Source organism: Mus caroli, unplaced genomic scaffold (genome assembly GCF_978045245.1).
Source record: "Mus caroli unplaced genomic scaffold, Mus_caroli_1 scaffold_11, whole genome shotgun sequence".
Taxonomy (NCBI): Eukaryota; Metazoa; Chordata; class Mammalia; order Rodentia; family Muridae; genus Mus; species Mus caroli.
Window position 1 is genome coordinate 28,196,513 of NW_028227266.1, and position 21,773 is coordinate 28,218,285.

The 21,773-nt window shown below is 39.4% G+C and overlaps 1 protein-coding gene across 3 annotated transcripts in view; it reads left to right on the forward strand.

Moving 5' to 3' along the window:
• Positions 1–21,773, forward strand: part of Zbtb44 (zinc finger and BTB domain containing 44) — a 45,569-nt gene extending 23,796 nt beyond the window's left edge. Inside the window, exons 3-6 of one of the 3 annotated variants that reach the window (XM_021172528.3) lie at positions 7,764–7,848; positions 9,927–10,090; positions 12,542–12,842; positions 14,611–21,773. In XM_021172528.3, the coding sequence (XP_021028187.1) occupies positions 7,764–7,848; positions 9,927–10,090; positions 12,542–12,842; positions 14,611–14,893 (833 nt within the window). In that variant the 3' untranslated portion in view covers positions 14,894–21,773. The remainder of the gene's footprint in view (positions 1–7,763; positions 7,849–9,926; positions 10,091–12,541; positions 12,843–14,610) is intronic. The other 2 variants (XM_021172529.3, XM_021172530.3) reach the window with 2 other exon arrangements.

The following is a 21,773-nucleotide window of genomic DNA, read 5'->3' on the forward strand; positions in this document are numbered from 1 at the left end:
AGTACCATGGATACCAGAAAGCAGGCATAATTTTATGATGGAACTCAATAAATATCTTCTAAAAGTGCAGACTAAAACGAGTCTACAGTGTCCATAACTTACTGGCTAAGAATGGAGAAGGCTGTGGATATTTTTGTGACTCTAGTCACCTTGTTCTGTCTGCAAGGTAGAATTTTCCGCCCCGTTCTTGCATTGTAACTCTGTAATGTTGATACCTTGTGAAGGTATGTCTAACAGAATACTATGGGCTAGCTAAGGGTACTAGGCCTGCTCCTGAGAGGGTCTGAGCTGGTCCTGAGCGTTAAGGCTGCTTGTTTTTCTTTCCCTCCCCTTTTTCCTTTGCTCATTTTGACACTAGGCATGCAAAAGTTTTCTACCACTAGATCTTCAGCCCTCTTGGGCTTAACACACTGTACTAAAGACAGTGTCAGAATTTATCAAATAACGATAGTGTCACAAGATACAGCAGCTTCTTTGGCAGCAATTTACCAAATGGCCTCACCTACACTGGTAACTGATAAGGTAAATACATGTTCTTTTATTCCAGTTTTAATCATTACTATTACCACTCATATCACTCAGCACACAGTAAATGTATGTATTTATATGCATGTGTGTGTGTGTGTGTGTGTGTGTGTGATTTACAGAGTGATTATAGTAGGTTACAACAGAGTTCAAGAGATTTCAGAAGTAGACTGTTAGAAATAGAAGTAAGAGTCTGTACTGGTCAAGTAAGAACCCAAGCAGTCATAGGGAAGAACCTACTTCCACAGTCTAGAGACTTGAAGGCAGAAACACAAAGTTGCGTCCACTGCAGGGTGAAAAGGCAAAGCTAGAACAGGAAGGTTTAAATGGGGCCAGGTGGATGGGCAGTCAAATGGGCTATCAACTGTGGGAAGAACCAAGCCAGGCGGAAGCCCTAGGGCAGTCAGAGGGGAGGAGGTGCCTACCTGGCCTTGATACACAGATCAGTCGGAAGGTCCGTGTAAGGCTGTGCGATTGTAGTGCTAGGTGTTTACCATGTTATGAGCTATAAGTAAAGGGGCTTTACCCTTTTTTTTTTTGATCTGCTGTGCCTGGTGAGTTCTTGATGCAACCGGAGCTATATTATACACCATTTATGTCAAGGGGGTGGGTTGATTTTATAAGCCAGATCTTACCAAATCAAGCTAATTGTGGCCACAAATCAATTTTACTGTCTCAGGAGAGAGAAGAGTCTGTCAAAATTCTCAGCTGTCATCACTGGCTTCTAAGAGGGAAATTAAACCTAGAGCCTTTTGTAGATTTGACTCTACCACTGAATGCTATACCTCCAACCCAAAAATTGTATTAAAATTAAATTTTAATAATAAAAGAAACACTTAATAATAAAAGAAAATAATTTGTACAGCTTGCTGTTAACTCATCTAATTCAGATTCTAGAAGCTGAAGATCTTTTTGGATTTTTACACAGAGACAGGGTTTCTCTGTATATCCCTGGCGGTCCTGTAACTCACTCTGTAGACCAGGCTGGCCTTGAACTCAGAAATCTACCTGCCTCTGCCTCCCAAGTGCTGCGATTAAAGGTGTGCGCCACCACTGCCTAGCTCAAATTCAGATTCTAGTTCATATATTATTTGTTTGTGATTGGTGGCAAAAACTATCAGGAAAAAATTTATCAGATTTATTTTTTGTTCATAGTTATATAAGTAATATTTTCATACCTATACTAAAACTTCCACAATATGGCTGGAGCTTTGAAGTGTTTTATTTTTAGCTTTGGGTACACTTGATAGCCATGGGTAAGGGTAAACTACTTTTATTTTTTATATGCTTACTATCTGTTGAATTATGGATTTAATGACCAAGATATAAGTGACATTTTATTGTGTTGAAGTCTTTTTTTTGTTGTTGTTTCAGATGTAGTTTTTCCTCTGTGTGTGTATTGTATGTATCATGTATGCAAGTGTCTGTAGAGGCCTAAAGAACATCACATTTAGAGCTGTAATTACAGGCTATTGTGATCCAGCATGAATGTTGGGAACTGAACTCAGGTCCTCTGGAAGAGCAGGAAGCAATCTTAACTGCTAAGCCATTTCTCTAGCACCTTGACCGGCTTTTTTTTTTTTTTTAAATTACGTATTTTCCTCAATTACATTTCCAGTGCTATCCCAAAAGTCCCCCATACCCTCCCCCCTACTTCCCTACCCACCCATTCCCATTTTTTGGCCCTGGCGTTCCCCTGTACTGGGGCATATAAAGTTTGCATGTCCAATGGGCCTCTTTCCAGTGATGGCCGACTAAACCATCTTTTGATACATATGCAGCTAGAGTCAAGAGCTCTGGGGTACTGGTTAGTTCATAATGTTGTTGCACCTACAGGGTTGCAGATCTCTTTAGCTCCTTGGATACTTTCTCTAGCTCCTCCATTGGGGGGGCCCTGTGATCCATCCAATAGCTGACTGTGAGCATCCACTTATGTGTTTGCTAGGCCCCGGCCTAGTCTTACAAGAGACAGGTATATCTGGGTCCTTTCAGCAAACGCTTGCTAGTGTATGCAATAGTGTCTGCGTTTGGAGGCTAATTATGGGATGGATCCCTGGATATGGCAGTCTCTAGATGATCCATCCTTTTGTCTCAGCTCCAAACTTTGTCTCTGTAACTCCTTCCATGGGTGATTGTTTCCAATTCTAAGAAGGGGCAAAGTGTCCACACTTTGGTCTTCGTTCTTCTTCAGTTTCATGTGTTTTACAAATTGTCTCTTATATCTTGGGTATACTAATTTTCTGGGCTAATATCCACTTATTAGTGAGTATATATCATTTGAGTTCTTTTGTGATTGTGTTACCTCACTCAGGATGATGCCCTCCAGGTCCAACCATTTGCCTAGGAATTTCATAAATTCTTTCTTTTTAATAGCTGAGTAGTATTCCATTGTGTAAATGTACCACATTTTTTTGTATCCATTCCTCTGTTGAGGGGCATCTGGGTTCTTTCCAGCTTCTGGCTATTATAAATAAGGCTGCTATGAACATAGTGGAGCATGTGTCCTTCTTACCAGTTGGGACATCTTCTGGATATATGCCCAGGAGAGGTATTTCGGGATCCTCCAGTAGTACTATGTCCAATTTTCTGAGGAACTGCCAGACTGATTTCCAGAGTGGTTGTACAAGCTTGCAATCTCACCAACAATGGAGGAGTGTTCCTCTTTCTCCACATCCTCGCCAGCATCTGCTGTCACCTGAATTTTTGATCTTAGCCATTCTGACTGGTGTGAGGTGGAATCTCAGGGTTGTTTTGATTTGCATTTCTCTGATGATTAAGGATGTTGAACATTGACATAGTAGTTCTTATTTCCACCTCACCAAAATGTCAGCCCCTCCTAGGAGGGTAACCTGTCTAATGAGGAGAAGCAAAGCCACTAGATCGATCAGTCATCCAGACCTGCCCTTATCATACCTGGTTTTGTCTTTGTTTTGCAAGTTTCTGCCTATAAACACTAATACCATCTTCACTAGTGATCAGAGGCTTTTCCAGTTGTTACCAAGACAAATGGAACTGTTACTATTTAGTCCTCCCTCCCCCCCTCCCTTCTTCCATTCCTTCGGGTTCTTATGTTTGTTTGGTTTTGGTTTGTTTTGGTTTTTCTTGTTGTTGTTATCATTGGTTTGGGGTGGGAAAGTTTGGGTTTTGAGACAGGGTCTCTGCGTGGCCCTGGCTATCCTGGAACTCACTCTGTAGACCAGGCTGGCCTCGAACTCATTTATACAGATCTGCTGGCCATTAAGGCCATGACTGAACCTTACCACCAACCAAGAGTAATACAGTTCTTAGTTCCTAAGTGGCCTGTTGCCAAGAAATCCCAACTGTCCTATGATAGCAAGTAATATAACCAGTTAGAAGTGCTGATGTCTAGAACTCCAAAGCCTTAGGTTCTTTCTCGGGTGCCTGCTTGAGCATCACAACCTGTTTCTCCCTTACTTTGTGATCCCTGACCTTACCTGTCTGTGTTGTAGTATCTATACATTTTATGTATATGAGTATTCCATTGCTCTCTTCAGACACACTAGAAGAAGGCATCAGATCCCGTGGTTGTGAGCCACCATGTAGTTGCTGAGAATTGAACTCAGGACCTCTGGAAGAGCCATAGGTGCTCTGAGCCATCTCTCCAGCCCTCATTTTTAATTCTCAAACGCAATCTTCCAAGTATCCTACTGTTGATCATGAAAGAATACCTGGACATAAGGACCTGCTGTACAATAACCATGAAAGCCTGGTGTCTGCCATGACAAACCTCCCCTGCTGTGTTCATACCACACTTCCATTGTGTTTATAGAAATGGTACATTGGGCTGTGGTTATTCTGAAGAGGGTTAGAATCCTAAATGGGAAACACGGAAAGTTGAAGCAGGTCCACTTGAAGGTTTTACCATTACTTGATTTTTGCTCCTTGTAAGAAGCACCACGCAGACAGCGTGCCTGGTGGTTCTGTTCTGGGAGAGGTTATTTCTAAAGCTTTCTCCAGAAGCCTTTCTAGCTCTCTACAAGTTCTCCGGGCTCCTTTCTGCTCCTCCTGTTTTCCTTTCTCAGGTGAGATTAAGTGAGGTCTTCTATTGCAAATCAAAACTTGCTGTTGAGAGTTTAAAATGAGCAGATTTTCAGCTGGGCCGGCATGGCAGCAACATGCCTGTACTCCCAGCACTGATGAGGTGGGGGCAGGAAGCTCAGACGTCAAAGGCCAGCCTTTACTACATAAGGAACTCACGGATCCCTATCTCACCAATCCGCACTGAAAGGCCTTGTGATAATATAGTGAAGCACAGCTAGTAACAGACTCTGTAGGTGTGCGAGTGTTGAGGACCTGCCAAACACAGAGCAGAGGGTATGCAGAAACCAGATCTCTGTACAAGCAAGTTTTTCAGTCTTAGAGTTCTCATCTTGAAAGACTAGATCACTAGAACTAACTTGCTGCTTGTCCTTGAAACTCCAGGAGACTATATAACAGTCCTTTGGCAGTGGGTAGACAAAAAGGAAGGAGGGAACTGGGGAGATAGTTCAGTGAGTAAAGCATTTGCCAGAGTTTAGATCCCCCCAGCACCCACATAAAACCAGCATAGAGGCATATATGTAATTGCTTAGAAGACAGGACACTCTCCCCCACAGACCTCCAGAGCAAGCTGGCTAACTACACTAGTTGAATTGGTGAGTTTTGGATTCAAGTGAGAGACCTTGCTGAGTTTAGTATATAATAGAGTGCATTCAAGGAGGAATGCGGTGTCTACCTTTGGTATTTACATGCATATCCAAGAAAAGGGTGGGGGGCACTTCCTGATTGCATATAAAATCATCTTGCTTATACAGCATGTGGACAAGCCAGTCAGTTACAAGTCACATTCAAGAACCTAGCAGAAGCAAGCATAAACCTTTGGAAGAGATCATATTTACTTCAACCCCAGTAAATTTGTTCCTTATAAATGATTCTAAAAGACAGAAAACAAGGCCACAAACAACCAGAGTAAAGAAGGGAACAAGGCAACAGAGACATACTGACAAGGAAAAGATGACAGAAACCTGGAGTAGAAGGGACCAGAAAGCCATTGGACATTGTCTAGCAAATATGCTTACTCAACACAGTTAATAGGTTTGATGACTGGAGAGCAGTAAATTATACACAAAGTAACAGCAGGTTTAGAAGAAAAATTCTAGCTAAAACCAGAATTAAAATCTTGATGAATATTTGGCAGCAGATTGAATTTAGCAAAAAAGAACTGAGAGTCTAAAAAATCATTTTAATATTTTGTTGAAGAGACAGGAAACATAGAGACTATATTAGAAAAAGCAGGGTGTAGGAAAACATATAAATACATAAAGGAGAGAACATCTGAGCCCTATGGGATGTTGTCCTAAGAAAAGTAAAAGCCAATCTAGATTGCTACATACAGAGAGTGCAATAGGGAAAACGAAGGATCAGAATGTAGTTCAATTGGTAGAGTGCTTGCCTACCATACAAGTTTAATCACCAGTTCTGCAGAAATCCAGGCATAGTGGCCTACTCTGTAATCCCAGTATAAGTTCAAGGGCAGCTCAGGATACAGACGGTTCAAGTATCAAAAAGATAGAAAGTTGTGACACTCCTGTCTTTGCCTTCTGAGGGCTTGGGTATAGATCTGTGCCACCTCCTGCTCCATGAGACCCTGACTCAAAAAAATAAAGTGAGGATGTTTTCAGGTGGGCAGGTTTTTTTTAAGTTAACTAAATCCTTACTAGAAAATCTCAAGGATAACCTCCATCAGGTAAAACTAATCATAAATAAGTCTCCTATTTAAGGTCAAACTGGCAAAGCCTGGAAAAATAGAAATCAGCATTGTCTACACAACAGAGCAGTAATGTCTGCAGGCCTAATCAAACAAAATACCAGAAAATCTGCTATAGGATCAGAGCCAGTAGGAAAGGAGGTGCAGGCTGTAAGTCATCCTTGTGTTATGTGAGAGTTGGGAAGGTTTTGGCTAGACTTTGGGAGTTATAGCCTGCCCCAGGAGCTGGGAGAAGGAACTGCTAGGGACAGAACTCAAGGCTTTCTGCATGTTAGGTTTACCACCAAGCTACATCCCAGCCCAGGGTATGTGAAATGATTAAGATAACCGGCCATTAGAAACATAGGGGAGTATATAATTTCCAATCCAAGAGAGCAGAGATTTGAGTTCTACACATGTGCATTAAGTTACTTCTGTAAGAGCATTCTCAATCCCATACTTCCCTCACAAGGGAATGGGTTATAAATATTCTATAACAGTGAAAATAAACTAATTATAATAATGCGAATATGCCAGTAGTATATGAAGAAGCTGCAAGAAGACAAAGTATATGAATATATATGAACACATAATTCAAGTTTATAAAACGCTAAACTGGAGTTTAGAGCCACCATGTTAGTATTGGGAATTGAACCCAGGACTTCTGGAAGAAGAGCCAGTGTTCTTTAGCTGCTGAGCCATCTCTCAGACCTGACCCTTGTCCTTTAAATTGACTGTAAAAATTGTGACGATAAAGTAACTCTTAAAAGGTACAAATTAACAATGCTTGCTTTTTTTTTTAATTTCATTTTTGGTTTTTCCAGACAGGGTTTCTCTGTATAGCCCTGGCTGTCCTGGAACTCACTTTGTAGACCAGGCTGGCCTCGAACTCAGAAATCCGCCTGCCTCTGCCTCCCGAGTGCTGGGATTAAAGGCGTGTGCCACCACACCTGGCTTAACAATGCTTTCTTAAATAAGTATCAACATCATTTAATTTTATGTGGATTCCAGTTTGAATTTAAATTGTTCCGCTTATTTTCCAAGGTTCCTATGAAAGAAATATACCTGAAAATTTTAAATATCGAAGCTACATTTATTAAATCATCTTGCTGGCCCTATATGATTTACTTTTAAATCACATGAACATTTAATCAAAAATAAAATATAACCAGGTGGTTTATAGCCAGGTGGTGGTGGCACACTTTTAATCCTAGTACTTGGGAGGCAGAGGCAGTTGGTTCTCTGAGTTTAAGCCCAGCCTGGTCTACAGTGAGTTCCAGGACATCCAGGCCTACACAGAAACCCTGTCTCAAAAAATTGTGTGTATGTGTGTGTGTTTGTGTGTTTGTGTGTTTGTGTAAAACATTACTACACTTTAATAAGATGTGAACACTAGATAAGTTAGAGGATTGGATATGTGACTTGCAGTTAGCACCTTGGATTATTTGCACCAAACATTAACAACTGTCCCTTTTAACAATTCCTTTTGCAGGCTCAGTAGATGAAGGGGTCACTGAAGGATTGCCTACACTTCAGAGCACTTCTAGCACCAATGCTCATGCAGATGACGATGACAGGTTAGTGCCAACGTGGTATGTCCTTTTCTCCTGAAGACTGCTTATAGCTCTCAATTCAAACTTATATAAGGAATTGATTGAAACTTGAGTACAGTTTTGCACATTTCCAAAACTGTCTATTCCACTATTCTTATAGATGGGATGATTGCTCTCATCTTTGTCAAGTGTAGTTCTAGATGCCATCCGTGATTTCCAAGGTCTTGTCTTCATTCAGCCCCTGAGAACTATACATTATCCCTTTTCCTTCATCACTTCTCACTTGATCGCCCCGAATCTAATCTTTAAATCCTTTCAATTCTGTGTTCAGAACCCCTATTTCACTTTTCCTCTGTACTACTACTACCCTGGTTTAAGTCACTGCCATCTTTCTCCTGACTATTCTAGTACTTTGGAAATTATTGGTCCCTAATTTCATTCTTCTGCTTCTTAAGTCCATTCTCTGTATACTACCAGATCATTTTATTTTTAACTAAGATGTCATGGTTTTTATTTGAAATCTAAATTCCTGCAAGGCAGTGCTGGCACACACCTTTGATCCCAGCAGTTGAAAGGCAGAGGCAGAGGCAGAGGCAGGTGGATATCCTGATCTGCAAAATGAGTTCCAGGACACCAGGACTATACAGAGAAACCTTGTCTCAAAAAACAAACAAAATCTAAATTCCTTACTTTTTATAATGTTCTACATGATCCAAGTTTGCCAATTCTCATCAGTTCCTACAGCACTCCAGATTTGTTCCTCCCTTCAGGCCTTTCTATTTCATAAGATTTTTTTTATATATAAATTAATGTGTACAGGTGTTTTGCCTACACATGTGTTTGTGTACTGTGTACCACACCTCTGCCTGGTGCGTGCACAAGCTATTAGAGGGCATTAGATCCTCTGGGACTGGAGTTTGAGATGGTTGTGAGACACTGGGGGTGCTGGGACTCAAACCCAGGCCCTGGAAGAGAGAGCCTCCTGAATCTCGTTTCTCCTGCCCCTCTGCCTCTGACCTTCAGATCATTGACTTAGTGTCAATTGTTGAGGAGACCTGCCTTGACTACCAGTTTAAACCAGCACTCAGTCATTGTGGGGGTCTTCCTAATTGAATTCTCTACCCTCTCTCTGGTCCCCAATTATTTATTGTTTGTCTCTCGTTACTGAATATAGATTCCACGGAAGAATTGCTCCCCAGAGTGCAGAGTAGTCTGTGCATATACCTGTACTTGCTGAAAACTTGAAGGATTCAAAGATGTATTATTCTTAAGTAGATAACCCTGGGATATTATGAACCAAAATCACTTGTATACATTAGTAAAGGCATAAATAAGCATACGTGCCCTTATTCCTCCATTTAAATTTGTTAAATAGTCTTGTTCTTTATTAAATACTTTGCTAAGTCATGGGAGTATAGAAATGAAATAAAAAGCCTTTTCTCTTGAGAGCACCATTAATTTTCAGGGAAGTAGAGAGGTTGAAGGTAGATAGGGTAATCTGCAGGGGGTTGCCTCCATTACCTACCTAAGCAGTAGACCAATTCAGGCTTGTAGGAAGAGGAGATGATATATCAGCTACATTTTATAAAATGAATGGATACAACCTAAGCAAAGAAGGTAGGCTCATAGAGGAAGTTCAGTGGGTGAAAACACAGCATAAAAACACACTAGAGGAATTATTTAGTATAAAGTATATTTTGAGGCGTGGAGAGTATGATCAGAAATTAGACTGGGAAGAGAAAATTCCTATCTGAGTAGTTTTAGACACTTTTTGTGGAAGTTGAGAATTTATTCTAAAGAAGACAGTTGTCACAGGTCTTAAAGGGGGAAATAAGGGTCTAAGTTAAAGCAGAAGAAAGGAGGGAATTGAAGAGGTGAAGGGCATCTAAGGTAAAGCAGCCTGGGATCTGTTTTATATTTTATGTCCACACTAAAGATGCTGGACCTTGAGACAATTACATTGCTTTATACATTTTTCTAAATGAAAATCTGTTTTTAAAAGTCTTTTGTTACTTCCTTTGTTCATTTAAGAGTTGGACTACAGAAATGTGTATTCAACTTAAACATCAGAGCCTCGTTACCTTCTTTGGTTTATTTTTTAGATTGGAAAATGTTCAGTATCCCTATCAACTCTACATTGCTCCTTCTACCAGCAGTACAGAGCGGCCAAGTCCAAATGGTCCAGACAGACCGTTTCAGTGTCCAACCTGTGGGGTCCGCTTCACCCGTATTCAGAATCTAAAACAGCACATGCTTATCCACTCAGGTAATGTCACTTTCAGGGTTGTTGTATGCTTGGGGGGGGGGGGGGGGGGCAAAAACATTTGTGCTTTGCAATCCTGATTAAAATACAAAAGACTTTGTGCCAGGCCAGACATAGTGCCAAGTGCCTTTAATCGCACCACTCAAGTCTGAGGCATGAAGATCTAGAATCTGAGGCCAGCCTGGATTGTATAATAGAAAGACTCCATTCCATCTAAGTGAGGGGGAAGGGGCTTAGGGAGTGGGAAGAGGAAGTGGAGGCTGGGTGGCATGAGGGAGGTACACTACAGAACAGAAAAGGAATGTGCAGTCCTGACAAGTCAGATGAGACAAGATTGGCTAACTATGGTCTCTTTTTGAAATGTTGGAAAACTAGAATATTTTACCACAGGTATCTAGTATTCTGATTAAAATGTAGAGGCAGGCCGGGCGTGGTGGCGCACCCCTTTAATCCCAGCACTCGGGAGGCAGAGGCAGGTGGATCTCTGAGTTCAAGGCTAGCCTGGTCTACAAAGTGGCCTGGTCTACAAAGTGACAGGACAGCCAGGGCTACAGAGAAATCCTGTCTCAAAAAACAAAAACAAAAACAAAAACGTAGAGGCAGATATGTATGGTAAATGTATAAGCTAGGTACTGGGTATATTACGTATCTGTTTCACAAGTAGAAATGGAGTTAAAAATTGTACATACGTGATGCTTTGAACTTCTCTGTAAGTTTGAAATCTCTGTCAAATTAAAAAACCTGCTTAAAGGATTTCATATTTTAATTCTCTCAGTATCTGCTTTTGATTAGTCAGCTTTGTAGTGTTTTGGTTGTTTTTTGTTGTTTTGTTTTGTTTTTTGTTTGTTTTTTGTTGTTGTTGTTGTTGTTGTTTTGATAGGAAAAAATATGTTAGATGAACGTGTAGGAAATTTCAGTGATGTTTGTATGTAGTGATGATACACAGGTCAACAGTAAAACCCCAACCTGAAGGCTGAGAGTCCGTGACTGCTGCTGTCAGCTGCATCTTGTCTCTGGCTCTCTGTGGTCTCGGAGTCTCTGTCCCAGTGCCACTTCCCTGTGACCTTGTTAAATCCACACGTTGTGTTGTGTTCTGCAGTTGTAGCCTCCTTCCCCCCAAAGTGTGATAGTAACTATAATGAAACTTTTAATATTCTTTGTAACTCCCTTATTAATGCCTAACAATATTAAATACTCAGGCCAATTATTATTTAATGAGCCTGTCATGATTGTTACATACAGAGATGTTAGAATTTTTCTTTTTTAATTTCTGTCTAAAATGGTATCATAGTTTTCTGTTGCTGTAATAAACTATCCTGAGAGAAGCCCCTTAAAGGAGAAGGGGTTTGTGTGCCTCACAATGCCAAGTTACAGTGAGTCCTCCTTGGCAAGGCCGTCACAGCACGGGAACTTGAAAGGACCAGTCATATCAACCCAGTCAAGAGTAGAGAGCAGTGACTAATGCATGCATGGGCATCTTCTTCTTGCCCTCTTGTTGATATCATTCAGAATTCCCTGCCCAGGGAAAGAGCCCAGTGGCAATTAATGTAATCTTCCCACATCATCTAATGTAATAAAGATAAACCCAGAGGCCCATCTTGCAGGTGATTCTACATTTTGTTGAATTGACAGCACTAACCATCACAACCAGGTGATGGCTACACTTAGGGTAACAGGTTGTTATTGGGGACTTGGGGTGTTTAAATAAATAAATAGTGAGGTTTAGGTGTGCTTTACAGCTAGCGATTTGGTTCAGTGGTAGGACCCTTGCGTAGTACGCATAGGCTCTAAAGTGCATCCCACTTCCACAAACAATGAAATAATTTCTGATTTCCTCTACATTGCTGTGATAAAACTTAAGGGAGAGCAGGTTTATTAGTCGCACAGGTCACAATCCATTATGTAGGGAAATCTGAACATAGACTGACACAAAAACCATGGAGGGATGCTGCTTGCTGGTTGGCTCACAGCTCGCACTTCCCTAGTTTTCTCACATAGCCCATAACCACCCGCCGGAGAGCAGCACTGCCCGCAGTGGGCTGGGCTCTCCTACACCGACTAGCAATCCAGACAGTCCCCAACAGATGCAGGCTAATCTGACCTCTGGCAGGTCCTCAGTTGAGACTCCATTCTGATACAACACTAGGCTGTTGTCATGGTGACAGTTAAAGCTAACTAGGATAATTAATTTTTGAAGTCTGGAAAGTACATCATTTAGAACATTCAGAAAATAATTCAGTATATCTTCCCTCATTGCCTCTTCCCTGTCTTGCCCTTTTTAAAACAGTAGTGACTTCACATATCCTGAACCACCTCTGAAATAACGTCGAGTCTGTTTTATTGGCATATTTTCTCTTAATTATGGTTATAAAATTGTTGTTCAGGAATGTGTGATTTTATGACCTATCAGTCTATTTTATTTTTCTGATGGTATTTTGTTGTTCTGTTTTATAGGAATTAAACCATTTCAGTGTGACTGCTGTGGAAAAAAGTTTACCAGGGCTTACTCGCTAAAGATGCATCGCCTAAAGCACGAAGGTAAACGCTGTTTCCGGTGCCAGATATGTAGTGCCACTTTCACTTCCTTCGGGGAGTATAAACACCACATGAGGGTTTCCCGGCACATTATCCGCAAGCCTCGGATTTACGAGTGCAAAACATGTGGCGCCATGTTCACCAACTCTGGAAATTTAATCGTGCACCTGAGGAGTCTGAACCATGAAGCATCAGAGCTAGCAAACTACTTCCAGAGCAGGTGAGGTGCACAGCGAAAACCCCATCAGGAAAAACTGCTTTCTGAACTCTCCTGCTTTTAGGGCAGCCTGCTGTGTTATTGTCAGGTTGCCAGGTAGTTAGCCACAGTCATTTTAAATTGCCACTGCACATACTCTGATCTCCTCATCTAATGAAAGTTTGGTAGGTCTCCTAAGTTATAAAGTCATACTACATTGTATTTAAAATATCTCCTACAAAATAAATAGGAAAAATATCCCCACAGAAGACTATTTGTCCTCTTGGGGTTTTGTTTTTATGGAGTTAAATGAATTTCTATATACTATATATCGTATATATAATATACTAGATTTAACTAGATCTTATTACCAGATATACCACGTCACGTATATCTTAGTAGAGTATAGGTCAGACTATAAATGTTAGCAAGAGTTCTTTTTAAAATTTATATATCCAGGCTTGGTAGTGCATGTTTTTAATCCCAGAGGCGGGCAGATCTCTGAGTTCCAGGCTGCTCTATAGGACAGCCAGCGCTACACAGAGAAACCTTATCTGGGAAAAGCAATAAATAAGTCTTATGTAAAGGAGTGTCCACATATCAGAAAGCATGTTTGGCACCTGATGACATGGAGGTGGTTAGATCTAGTACGTCTCCTGTTTCCTTAGTTTAGTGTTCTGGCTTTTTAGCATTACTGGCTCACTATAATAATAATATATTTGTGATTTATAGGTTATCCAAGTAAATACAATTCTCTTTCTAGTTCTGCGGCTGATTGAGCATGTCAGGTATCTAAGTTCTCTGTAGACATAAAACTCTATTATGTGTGCTTTTTAATACTTCATTAGAATTCCACCTCTGTAGGAATCCTTAGTTTCTCAAAACATAAAATCCTTCTAAACTCTTAGTTTTATACTAACCTTTTTTGAAAAAACAAAAACAAAAACATCTTTTCAGTTCTAATCTATTGATGTATAAGATTTTATTTTTCCCTCCAGACCAGGTGTTCATTTTACTTAATGAGTTCTGATTCTGAATGTATATCACTAAAGCTAGCTAATATTTACTAGACATAGTTGTTGAGGAATTAAATAGTCCAGTTTTACCACTCCTGTGTGTCTTTCCCATATAGGACCCTGTATCTTATTCTTCTCTAACCCTTGAAGACTTTTTAGGAAATATACACAAGACATTAGAAATTACTTTGCAGACAGACAGATTTTAATTTGTCCATTACTACTGAATATGCAAATTATTAAGTGGTCACTCCAGATGTAATAAGAGATTCTTTCCAAATTCTTAGTAAAGTGTACTACTTTTTCCATACATAGTAAGGTGAAAACTTAATTTCTACATCTCTCAACTTCTATAGTCAATGTATGCAAGGTCATGTATGCATAAAGACTGAGCTTCTTAGCTAACCTCTTTGTAGGTAGAAATACAGAGATAGGTTTATATAAACCTCTTACTGGGCTTAGTCACATGATGGTTGCTTTAGTGAAATGCCACTCACATTATATACAGACTCCTTCCTATATGTAGATCCAGAAAGGCCTTTGAAGTATCCAGAGAATCACTGGAAGTAATCATTAATCTTTTTTATTGCCCATAGGGAGGTGGGATGCACATTGGTTCTACTGATTGGCTTCAGTTGATATTTGGGAAAGCTTATTTATATTAACTTCATTGAATAATTAGTGAAATGAAAAGTCCCAGACTTGTATTATAGATGATATCTCTTTATTATAGTTTGAAAATTAATTTTGTATTTTATCCTTTGCCTCTCATTTAGTGATTTCTTAGTACCGGACTACTTAAACCAGGAGCAAGAAGAGACCCTTGTTCAGTATGATCTTGGAGAACATACTTTTGAAAGCAACTCCTCTGTTCAAATGCCTGTGATTTCACAGGTCTCCTCAACCCAGAACTGTGAGAGCACTTTGCCCCTGGGGCCTCTTGGTGGGCTTACAGAGAAGGAGGAGGAACTGCATGAGCAGCCAAAGACCAGTGCTCCTGCTGAGGTGCCCAGGGATGACCCCCCTAAGGCAGAGCTGTCTGCTATAACTATTGAGTAATTCTGTGATTGGCCTGGGGTTTGGTTTTTTGGAAAGTGCCTGTGCTTGGTCTCATATGTTTAAATTTAATTTAATTTTTAAAGAAGGGTTCCCTTTGTAAGCCCTAAAACTTTGTAAGGGCTCTATGTTTTGTTTTATTTTTTCATAGCTGAGAGATTGCTTCTGTATGTATACAGTAAGGTAACATTGAAACAGAACATAAACTTTGAGACTTAAGGAAAAGCAGCTGACTTAGAACACGGCAGTTCTTCCTCCCATTGTTAAAAGTGTGGGCAGCAGCAGATACAAAAGAACTCAGGCTGTGGTCGACCTTCCTGAGAGAAGAGGGCTAATGAGAAGTTATTAAACAGATTGACAAGGCCTAAGTAAATGTGTACTCCTAAATGCAGGCTGTTATAAACCCTGTAGTTTTGGAAGTATTTGTGGTAGGTTTGTTTTGGTTTTTTTTTTTTCAGATGAAGGTAAATAACTTCTGAAATCCAGTATATTCTTTTTTAAGCCATTTTGAATTTTCATAGTGAAAAATTAGTATCAGGCAGGTATTTCCTGTACCTTTATAGTACCACTCCAGAGGCTAAGAGGTGTGATTGAGAAGAGTCAGGCTGCATGTGGAATGGCAGGGTGCAGAACGAGGTACGTATACCCAGCTTTGCAGAAACTCTCTTGAGACTGTTTCTCTTCCTGGTCATTGAATGCTGACACCTGGCTAACTAGGGCATTGCTCAGAGAAGTATCCTCATGTCCCACCAACAGCACTTTCACTTGCATACACTATTGTGCTGCCATATAAAGAAAAAATAGTGAAGATATTCTATATTTTATATATAGGTTTATGTATTGTTGAGGATGTCAATGCTGTGCTGTTTTGGACAAAATAAAAGAATTCTGTTTTGAGGCTACATTCTTAACCCAATTAAGATTGTTTACAAGATCACATATGACAACAATATAATGTCCTTATTCCAAAATATTTTGAGGTATTGCCAAGTTTGTTAAGAGCTTTCAGGAGATGTAAGCAATAATGTAAAAGATAAGACAAGGTTATGAATGATCATCTGTGACTCAGACATTGGAGAAGGGATTGTTAAGACCAGAATCTAAAAACTTTGCTACTCAGACGATAACATTTATATGATATTCTAGATTGGGATATACTTTTTTATCTGCTGCCATTAAAGCCTCTTTGATCTGAAATATTTATGAAGCCACGAGTAATGAACTTTTGTGTAATTTTTTTATATAGAAAATAGCCCCAATGTTTATCATTATGATAGCCCCTAATGGGGTTAGGAGATAAAAAACAACGGTTTGTTTGTTTGTTTGTTCGTTTGACTTTGGAGTTTGTTTGTTTGTTTGTTCGTTTGACTTTGGATACTCTCTTTTGTTTTGTGACAGGATCATAGGTAGTCCAGGTTGGTCCAGAACTCATCATCCTCTTGCCTCAGTTTCCCAACAACCTTTGCTACCATTATATATTATAGACACACATTACCACACCCAGATCAGACTATAGTCTTAGTCAAACACCTGATCTGACTTTTATCCCAATGCCAAACCTTACTTACTTTTTATATTATAGTAATTTGTTTCTTTAAAATTTATTAATTCTGCAATTTAATTTCTGTTTTTTGGTGGGGTTTTTTGTTTGTTTGTTTTTGTTTTTTTCGAGACAGGGTTTCTCTGTATAGCCCTGGCTGTCCTGGAACTCACTTTGTAGACCAGGCTGGCCTCGAACTCAGAAATCCGCCTGCCTCTGCCTCCTAAATGCTGGGATTAAAGGCGTGTGTCACCACCGCCCGGCTAAAATTTAATTTCTATCTCTGTTCTTTTTTCTTCTTGACACTGAGAATTGCCCCCAGGACTTTGTATATGATGCGCACGTGCCCTGTCACTGGTCACAGCCCCACCCTTACTGAGTCCCACTTGTTTTTTACCTGACTCATGGCTGATTGCTCCCAAGTATAGGTGGGTGGCTTTCAGAAAAACCAACTAGGAAAGTCAGTCATTTTTATTTTTTTATCATACATGATCTTTGAAAACTGTGCCTAGTAATAAATAAATCCTAAAACTCTAGAATCCTATTTTAGTATGGTAAATGTTCTTGGTTCTAAGTTGGGTTGTTTTGTCTTGGTTTTTTTTGTTGTTGTTGTTTTGTTTTTTGTTTTGTTTTGTTGTTAAGAGCTAGAAAAAAGGAAAGGGAAGAAAGAAATGAGACTAAATCAGAGATGAATTGATTTGAAGAATTGTTTTGAGGTTGTTTTGGTTGAAAGTGTTTGAGTCTACCCTATCCTAAGAGTTGTGTATTAGGACAGCCCTGGCAGCCTCCCTGTGAAGGACACACCTCCCTGTGGATTCTTATCCCTAGTGGCAAAGCTTGTAGCCAACCTTAATGACAGATTTGAATATACTATGAATACACAATTGGTTAGTTGCCTACTGCCCAAACATTTTTAATAAAGTTACGTAACCAGTGTTTAATATAAAATGATACAAAGGCCTTTTTCTGTTCCAATGAGACTACGTTTTTAAGGATATTTTGTTTATGGGTCTGTTATAGGAAATACAACTGCAAGAGATAATTGTATATATAGTAATATTTAAAGTTTATTTAAAGTTGGTTTAAGAGAGGAATGCCTAGATGTATACTTTTCACCAGAACATATGGAAAACATTGAAGAGATGAAAGCCAGTTACGATCCCGTCATAGAAATCACCAGGGTAACTAAACAGAGAACCGTTCTTGTTTAGAATATTTAAAGGTAGCTACCTTTTGTAAGGCCTACAAGGGTACCTTTGTGATATTTAAAGGGCTTACATTTTAGAATGCTAGATAAATTACTTTTTAAAAAACTAAGCATTTTATATAAGAAAAGCTTTGTTTTCAGTTTTTTTTCCAACTACCAAATAGATAGGATGTGCTTTAGAAGTAAAGCTCTCACCGTGGTGTTAGGAGTTGTAGCTCCTCATGTCAGTCTTTGCATTTCCAAACTCTAGCCTTCAGAGTGTAATGTCAGGAAGTCACTAACTCAAAAACAGAAATTTGACAGTAACCTTTACTTTGTGTGTTTAAATTTTTCAAGAAATGGATGTAGATAAATGTTAATATCCACTTCCCTTAATTGGCCATTTTAAACAATCCTAATTTTTATTTTGAGTTTAATTTCGAGTTTAACCACAGTTCATTATATTAATAGGTTTTATTTTGGGTTTTTGTGGAGTGTTTGCTTTTTTAAGTTCACAGTTTTGTTAAGACAAAATGTGCTAAGCTGTTTAGGTTTGACCGTTTGGAGTCCCGATAGATAAACAGGATCCGTGTTAAGATACATTCCCTTTGCTATAAAAAACAAACAAACAAACAAACATGCTTGTGTTTTGTTAAACTGTTTTACTAAGAGTGAAGTAGTCAGGGCCTCTGATTCTCTGAGTCACTGGTAACCCAGCTTCCTTCTAACTGCTGAGCCAGGCTCTCCTGTCTTATAACTCATCCCTGTTCCTTTGGAAGCTATGTTAAGTCTTTCACTCCTTTAAAAAACAAAACAAAAACCTCTTATTCTCTTAGTCTAATTAATAGAAGCCACTTTTGCAGAGAGCGTGTCCATTTTCAGATTATGCTTTAGCCTGTTAGCTTTGGATTCCCTACAAGGTGCGTGAGTGACCATACAGTGTTATGCAGGTGGCGATTCTCTACCAGGATCACAGAGAATGATTTCTTATGATGGCAAATGAATGGTTGGTCCTCAATTTTAACTGAAGAGATTTTGATTTGTAGATGTAATGAACAGGTGAATTGGAAACTTGCATTGTCCTGCATCACTCATCTGCCCCAAGGGCCTTCAAGCTCAGAAGTATACATCTGTGTGAAGGAGTGATTTTTGAGTTCTTAACTAGGGGTGGGGGAAGGACCTAGGAAAGCTCACATGGAGCAAACAGCCCAAAGGTAGGGGAGGAAGGTGAGTTTTCGCTGTAACTGCTAAGTGTTGACGTCAGATGCCTTTTTATATTTTGATAGTAGAAACCAGAAGGCAATGGAACAAAAGTGAGGGCGTGGAGAGATGTTATTGTTGTAAACACAGCTATGAGGAATATTTATAACTAAATACATGTTTTAAATAAGATCATTAAAATTAAGATTTCTTATTTTGCTTATACTAGTATTTATCCCTCTTTCATTTTTGACAGAATGTGGTGACATAGGATAGTTTTTATGTGAAAGTCTTCAGCAAAACAAATTTACCAAAATAGCAATGGTTCAGATAAACAAAGAAGTGGAATCGGGCCAGTCCTCAGGCTGGTTAAGAAGTAGGCTATAGATGTTTCACTCTGGATTATACATAAATTGAGATTTTTGCTGCAACCTAGAAACATGAATTATGTTGAACAGGGAATGATACCACCAGCTACTACCGGGAGTTAGACTGTTATTAATGTATACTAAAGTGATGAGTGAGACGCTTTCCCGATATCATAAATCCACTTTTACAATAGAAACAATAGTTCATGGGTTTGGAAGTAGTCACTGTAGAGTCAGACGGTGCTGCTGGAACCTTGCTTTGGCAGGCTCTGAACAGTGATGTTGCTTTAATGGCTTCTTCAGCTTTAGTAGTGCTCCCTCGGAGTGAGACCCAGGCCGGTTCCAGCAGACACCAGGCTTCCTCTGTACAGAACAGTTTACAAAAAACGTAGGAGTTCAGACCATGATTGAAAAACATTAGAATTAATGTTTTTATTAATTAAAAATGAAAGAAAATTAAGTTTTTAAGTGCCTAATTTATAAAATTAAATTCTTGTTTTCTAAGTTATTAAGCTTTGCTAAGCCTAAAAGCCCTGGCTCAGTTGTGATGATTTCCTAGTAAAATCACCAAGAATCATTTGAGGAGCTAGAGTGTCATGACTTTTACTGAATTCCTTGTTTTCTTAAACGCCAGTCTGACTACACCTAGAGGTTGAAAGGTCATCCTGTGAATGAGTGTTCATTACCAAAGCGCATGGCCCACGTGCTGAGGAGTCAGCCTCTGTCTGCACCAGCAGGGGTGGTAGTGTTGGCTCTAAGCTGGGGAAGCATTTTCTGCAGTTCTGTTTTCCAGAGAGACCCTTTTCTGTGATTCGTGCGCTCCCTATGGGTTTGTCACATTAGGTAGCAGTTCCCGGTTGACAGCTGATATGGAAGGTCTTATATATTGAGAATGCATTACAGTTTTGAAGGTTGCACTGCTTTTCTGCCCCCTAGCGTGAGTGGCATTGGGTGTTTAGAAGTGAGGTAATAAACTTATTATTTTGTTTATTCAAAATGATGGCTTCTGATGCTTATATATGAAGGTATTGCTTAAAGAAACAACAGTCTCTGGTAGGGTAAAATCTAGTTTTGACTCAAGTTCCAGTGATGTATTTAGTTTATTGATACTGGTGTCTCCTGTTGCATCAGCTAGATATTGCCTGCCTCTTTGTTAAGGCACCCTTGTGGCACCTTACGTTCAACTTGAAGGATGGTATGTGGCCTCTTTGTGCCTCTACTGTCTTTTCAAAAGCCATTTTATAAAAATCTTAGGTATTTTAATATTTAAATATATATATTTGTGAAAGATACTTTTAGAACGAACTTTTTTTTTAACGTTAAAATTCCTGTATTCCCATTTTTAAGAGTAAACTAAAGATTTCCCAGGCTTAGGACTATCTTTTTTTCAGAACCATGATAAGAAAGTCAGATTGAGGTAATAAACCAGAGAGTTCGGTGATGGGGAAAGAGATGTCTGGTGAGAGGAGACAGATTGAAAGGTGAAAACAATGACTTTGATGTAACAAATTAGCCTTTTAAATAAAGTGTGGTTTTGCTCCTGTGATTTCGTATTTGCTGCTATAGTAGCTCACTATTTTATAGGGCTAACATATAAATCTGGCCCCATTTAAAACTGAGGTCCTTTCTAATACAAGAAGCCTAGAAAGAGACTGTGCCACGGTCTGCTGCCGGTGGCCAGGCGTTCCTGTAGCTGATGCATGCTTTACTAGTTGCCTGCGGCTGGCATTACGGAGGTCAGGGAAGCTTCCTCCCCTGCCAGGTAGAGCATTGTAACTCATGGGGACTGGCATCTGGGAGACAGGCCAAAGAGGGAACGGCTGAGGAGAGACTGTGGAAGCAGTTCCATGGAGGGGTGTCCCCTGTTCTCTACCGCTTTCCTACAACAGTACTACTCCAACTGTGCCAGTCCCCACGTCACCAGCCTGGACCAGTTGTCATCTCATTCAAGTATAGCTTTACTTGGTGACAGTGGCCATAGCTAAATTACTTGGCATGTTTGACTTTCTACAATGATAAAAATGGTCTTAAATTTTTGTTTTGATTTCCTTAAAAAAAATGTACAGAGTGTCATAACTTCATGTTTTATAAACTAGTATCTGGCTATTAGTATTTTACAGAAACCATGGTTCTTGGTGACTACATAATATATATATATATATTTTTGTGACTTTTTTGTAAACTAAGTGCCGTTTCAACGTTACAATCATTTTTAGAGTTATTGTAATCAATGTGAATATCATGTTTTTTCAAATCAGTTCTGAGCCTAGTGTTTGCTTTGTGAACATACGTGTATTGTATATATTCTGTATAGTTATACTGTACTGAAATATTAGCTTGTTTGATATGAGAAAAAGTATGTATTGAGTACCTTTTTGCTAGCCTGATTGCTTAATCTTTTTAAAAAAAGGTTTAAATTTTTTTTAATCTTTAAACTGGCCTTTATTAATGGTCACAAATAAAGTTGCAGTTAGAAGGGATGGACAGGGAGAATCTAGTCTTGAGTGTCTTTGGATAGAAACATGAGACTAAGATTTGTTTTTGTTTTGTTGTCTCATTAAAATATCTTACTGATGTTTTATGAAATAA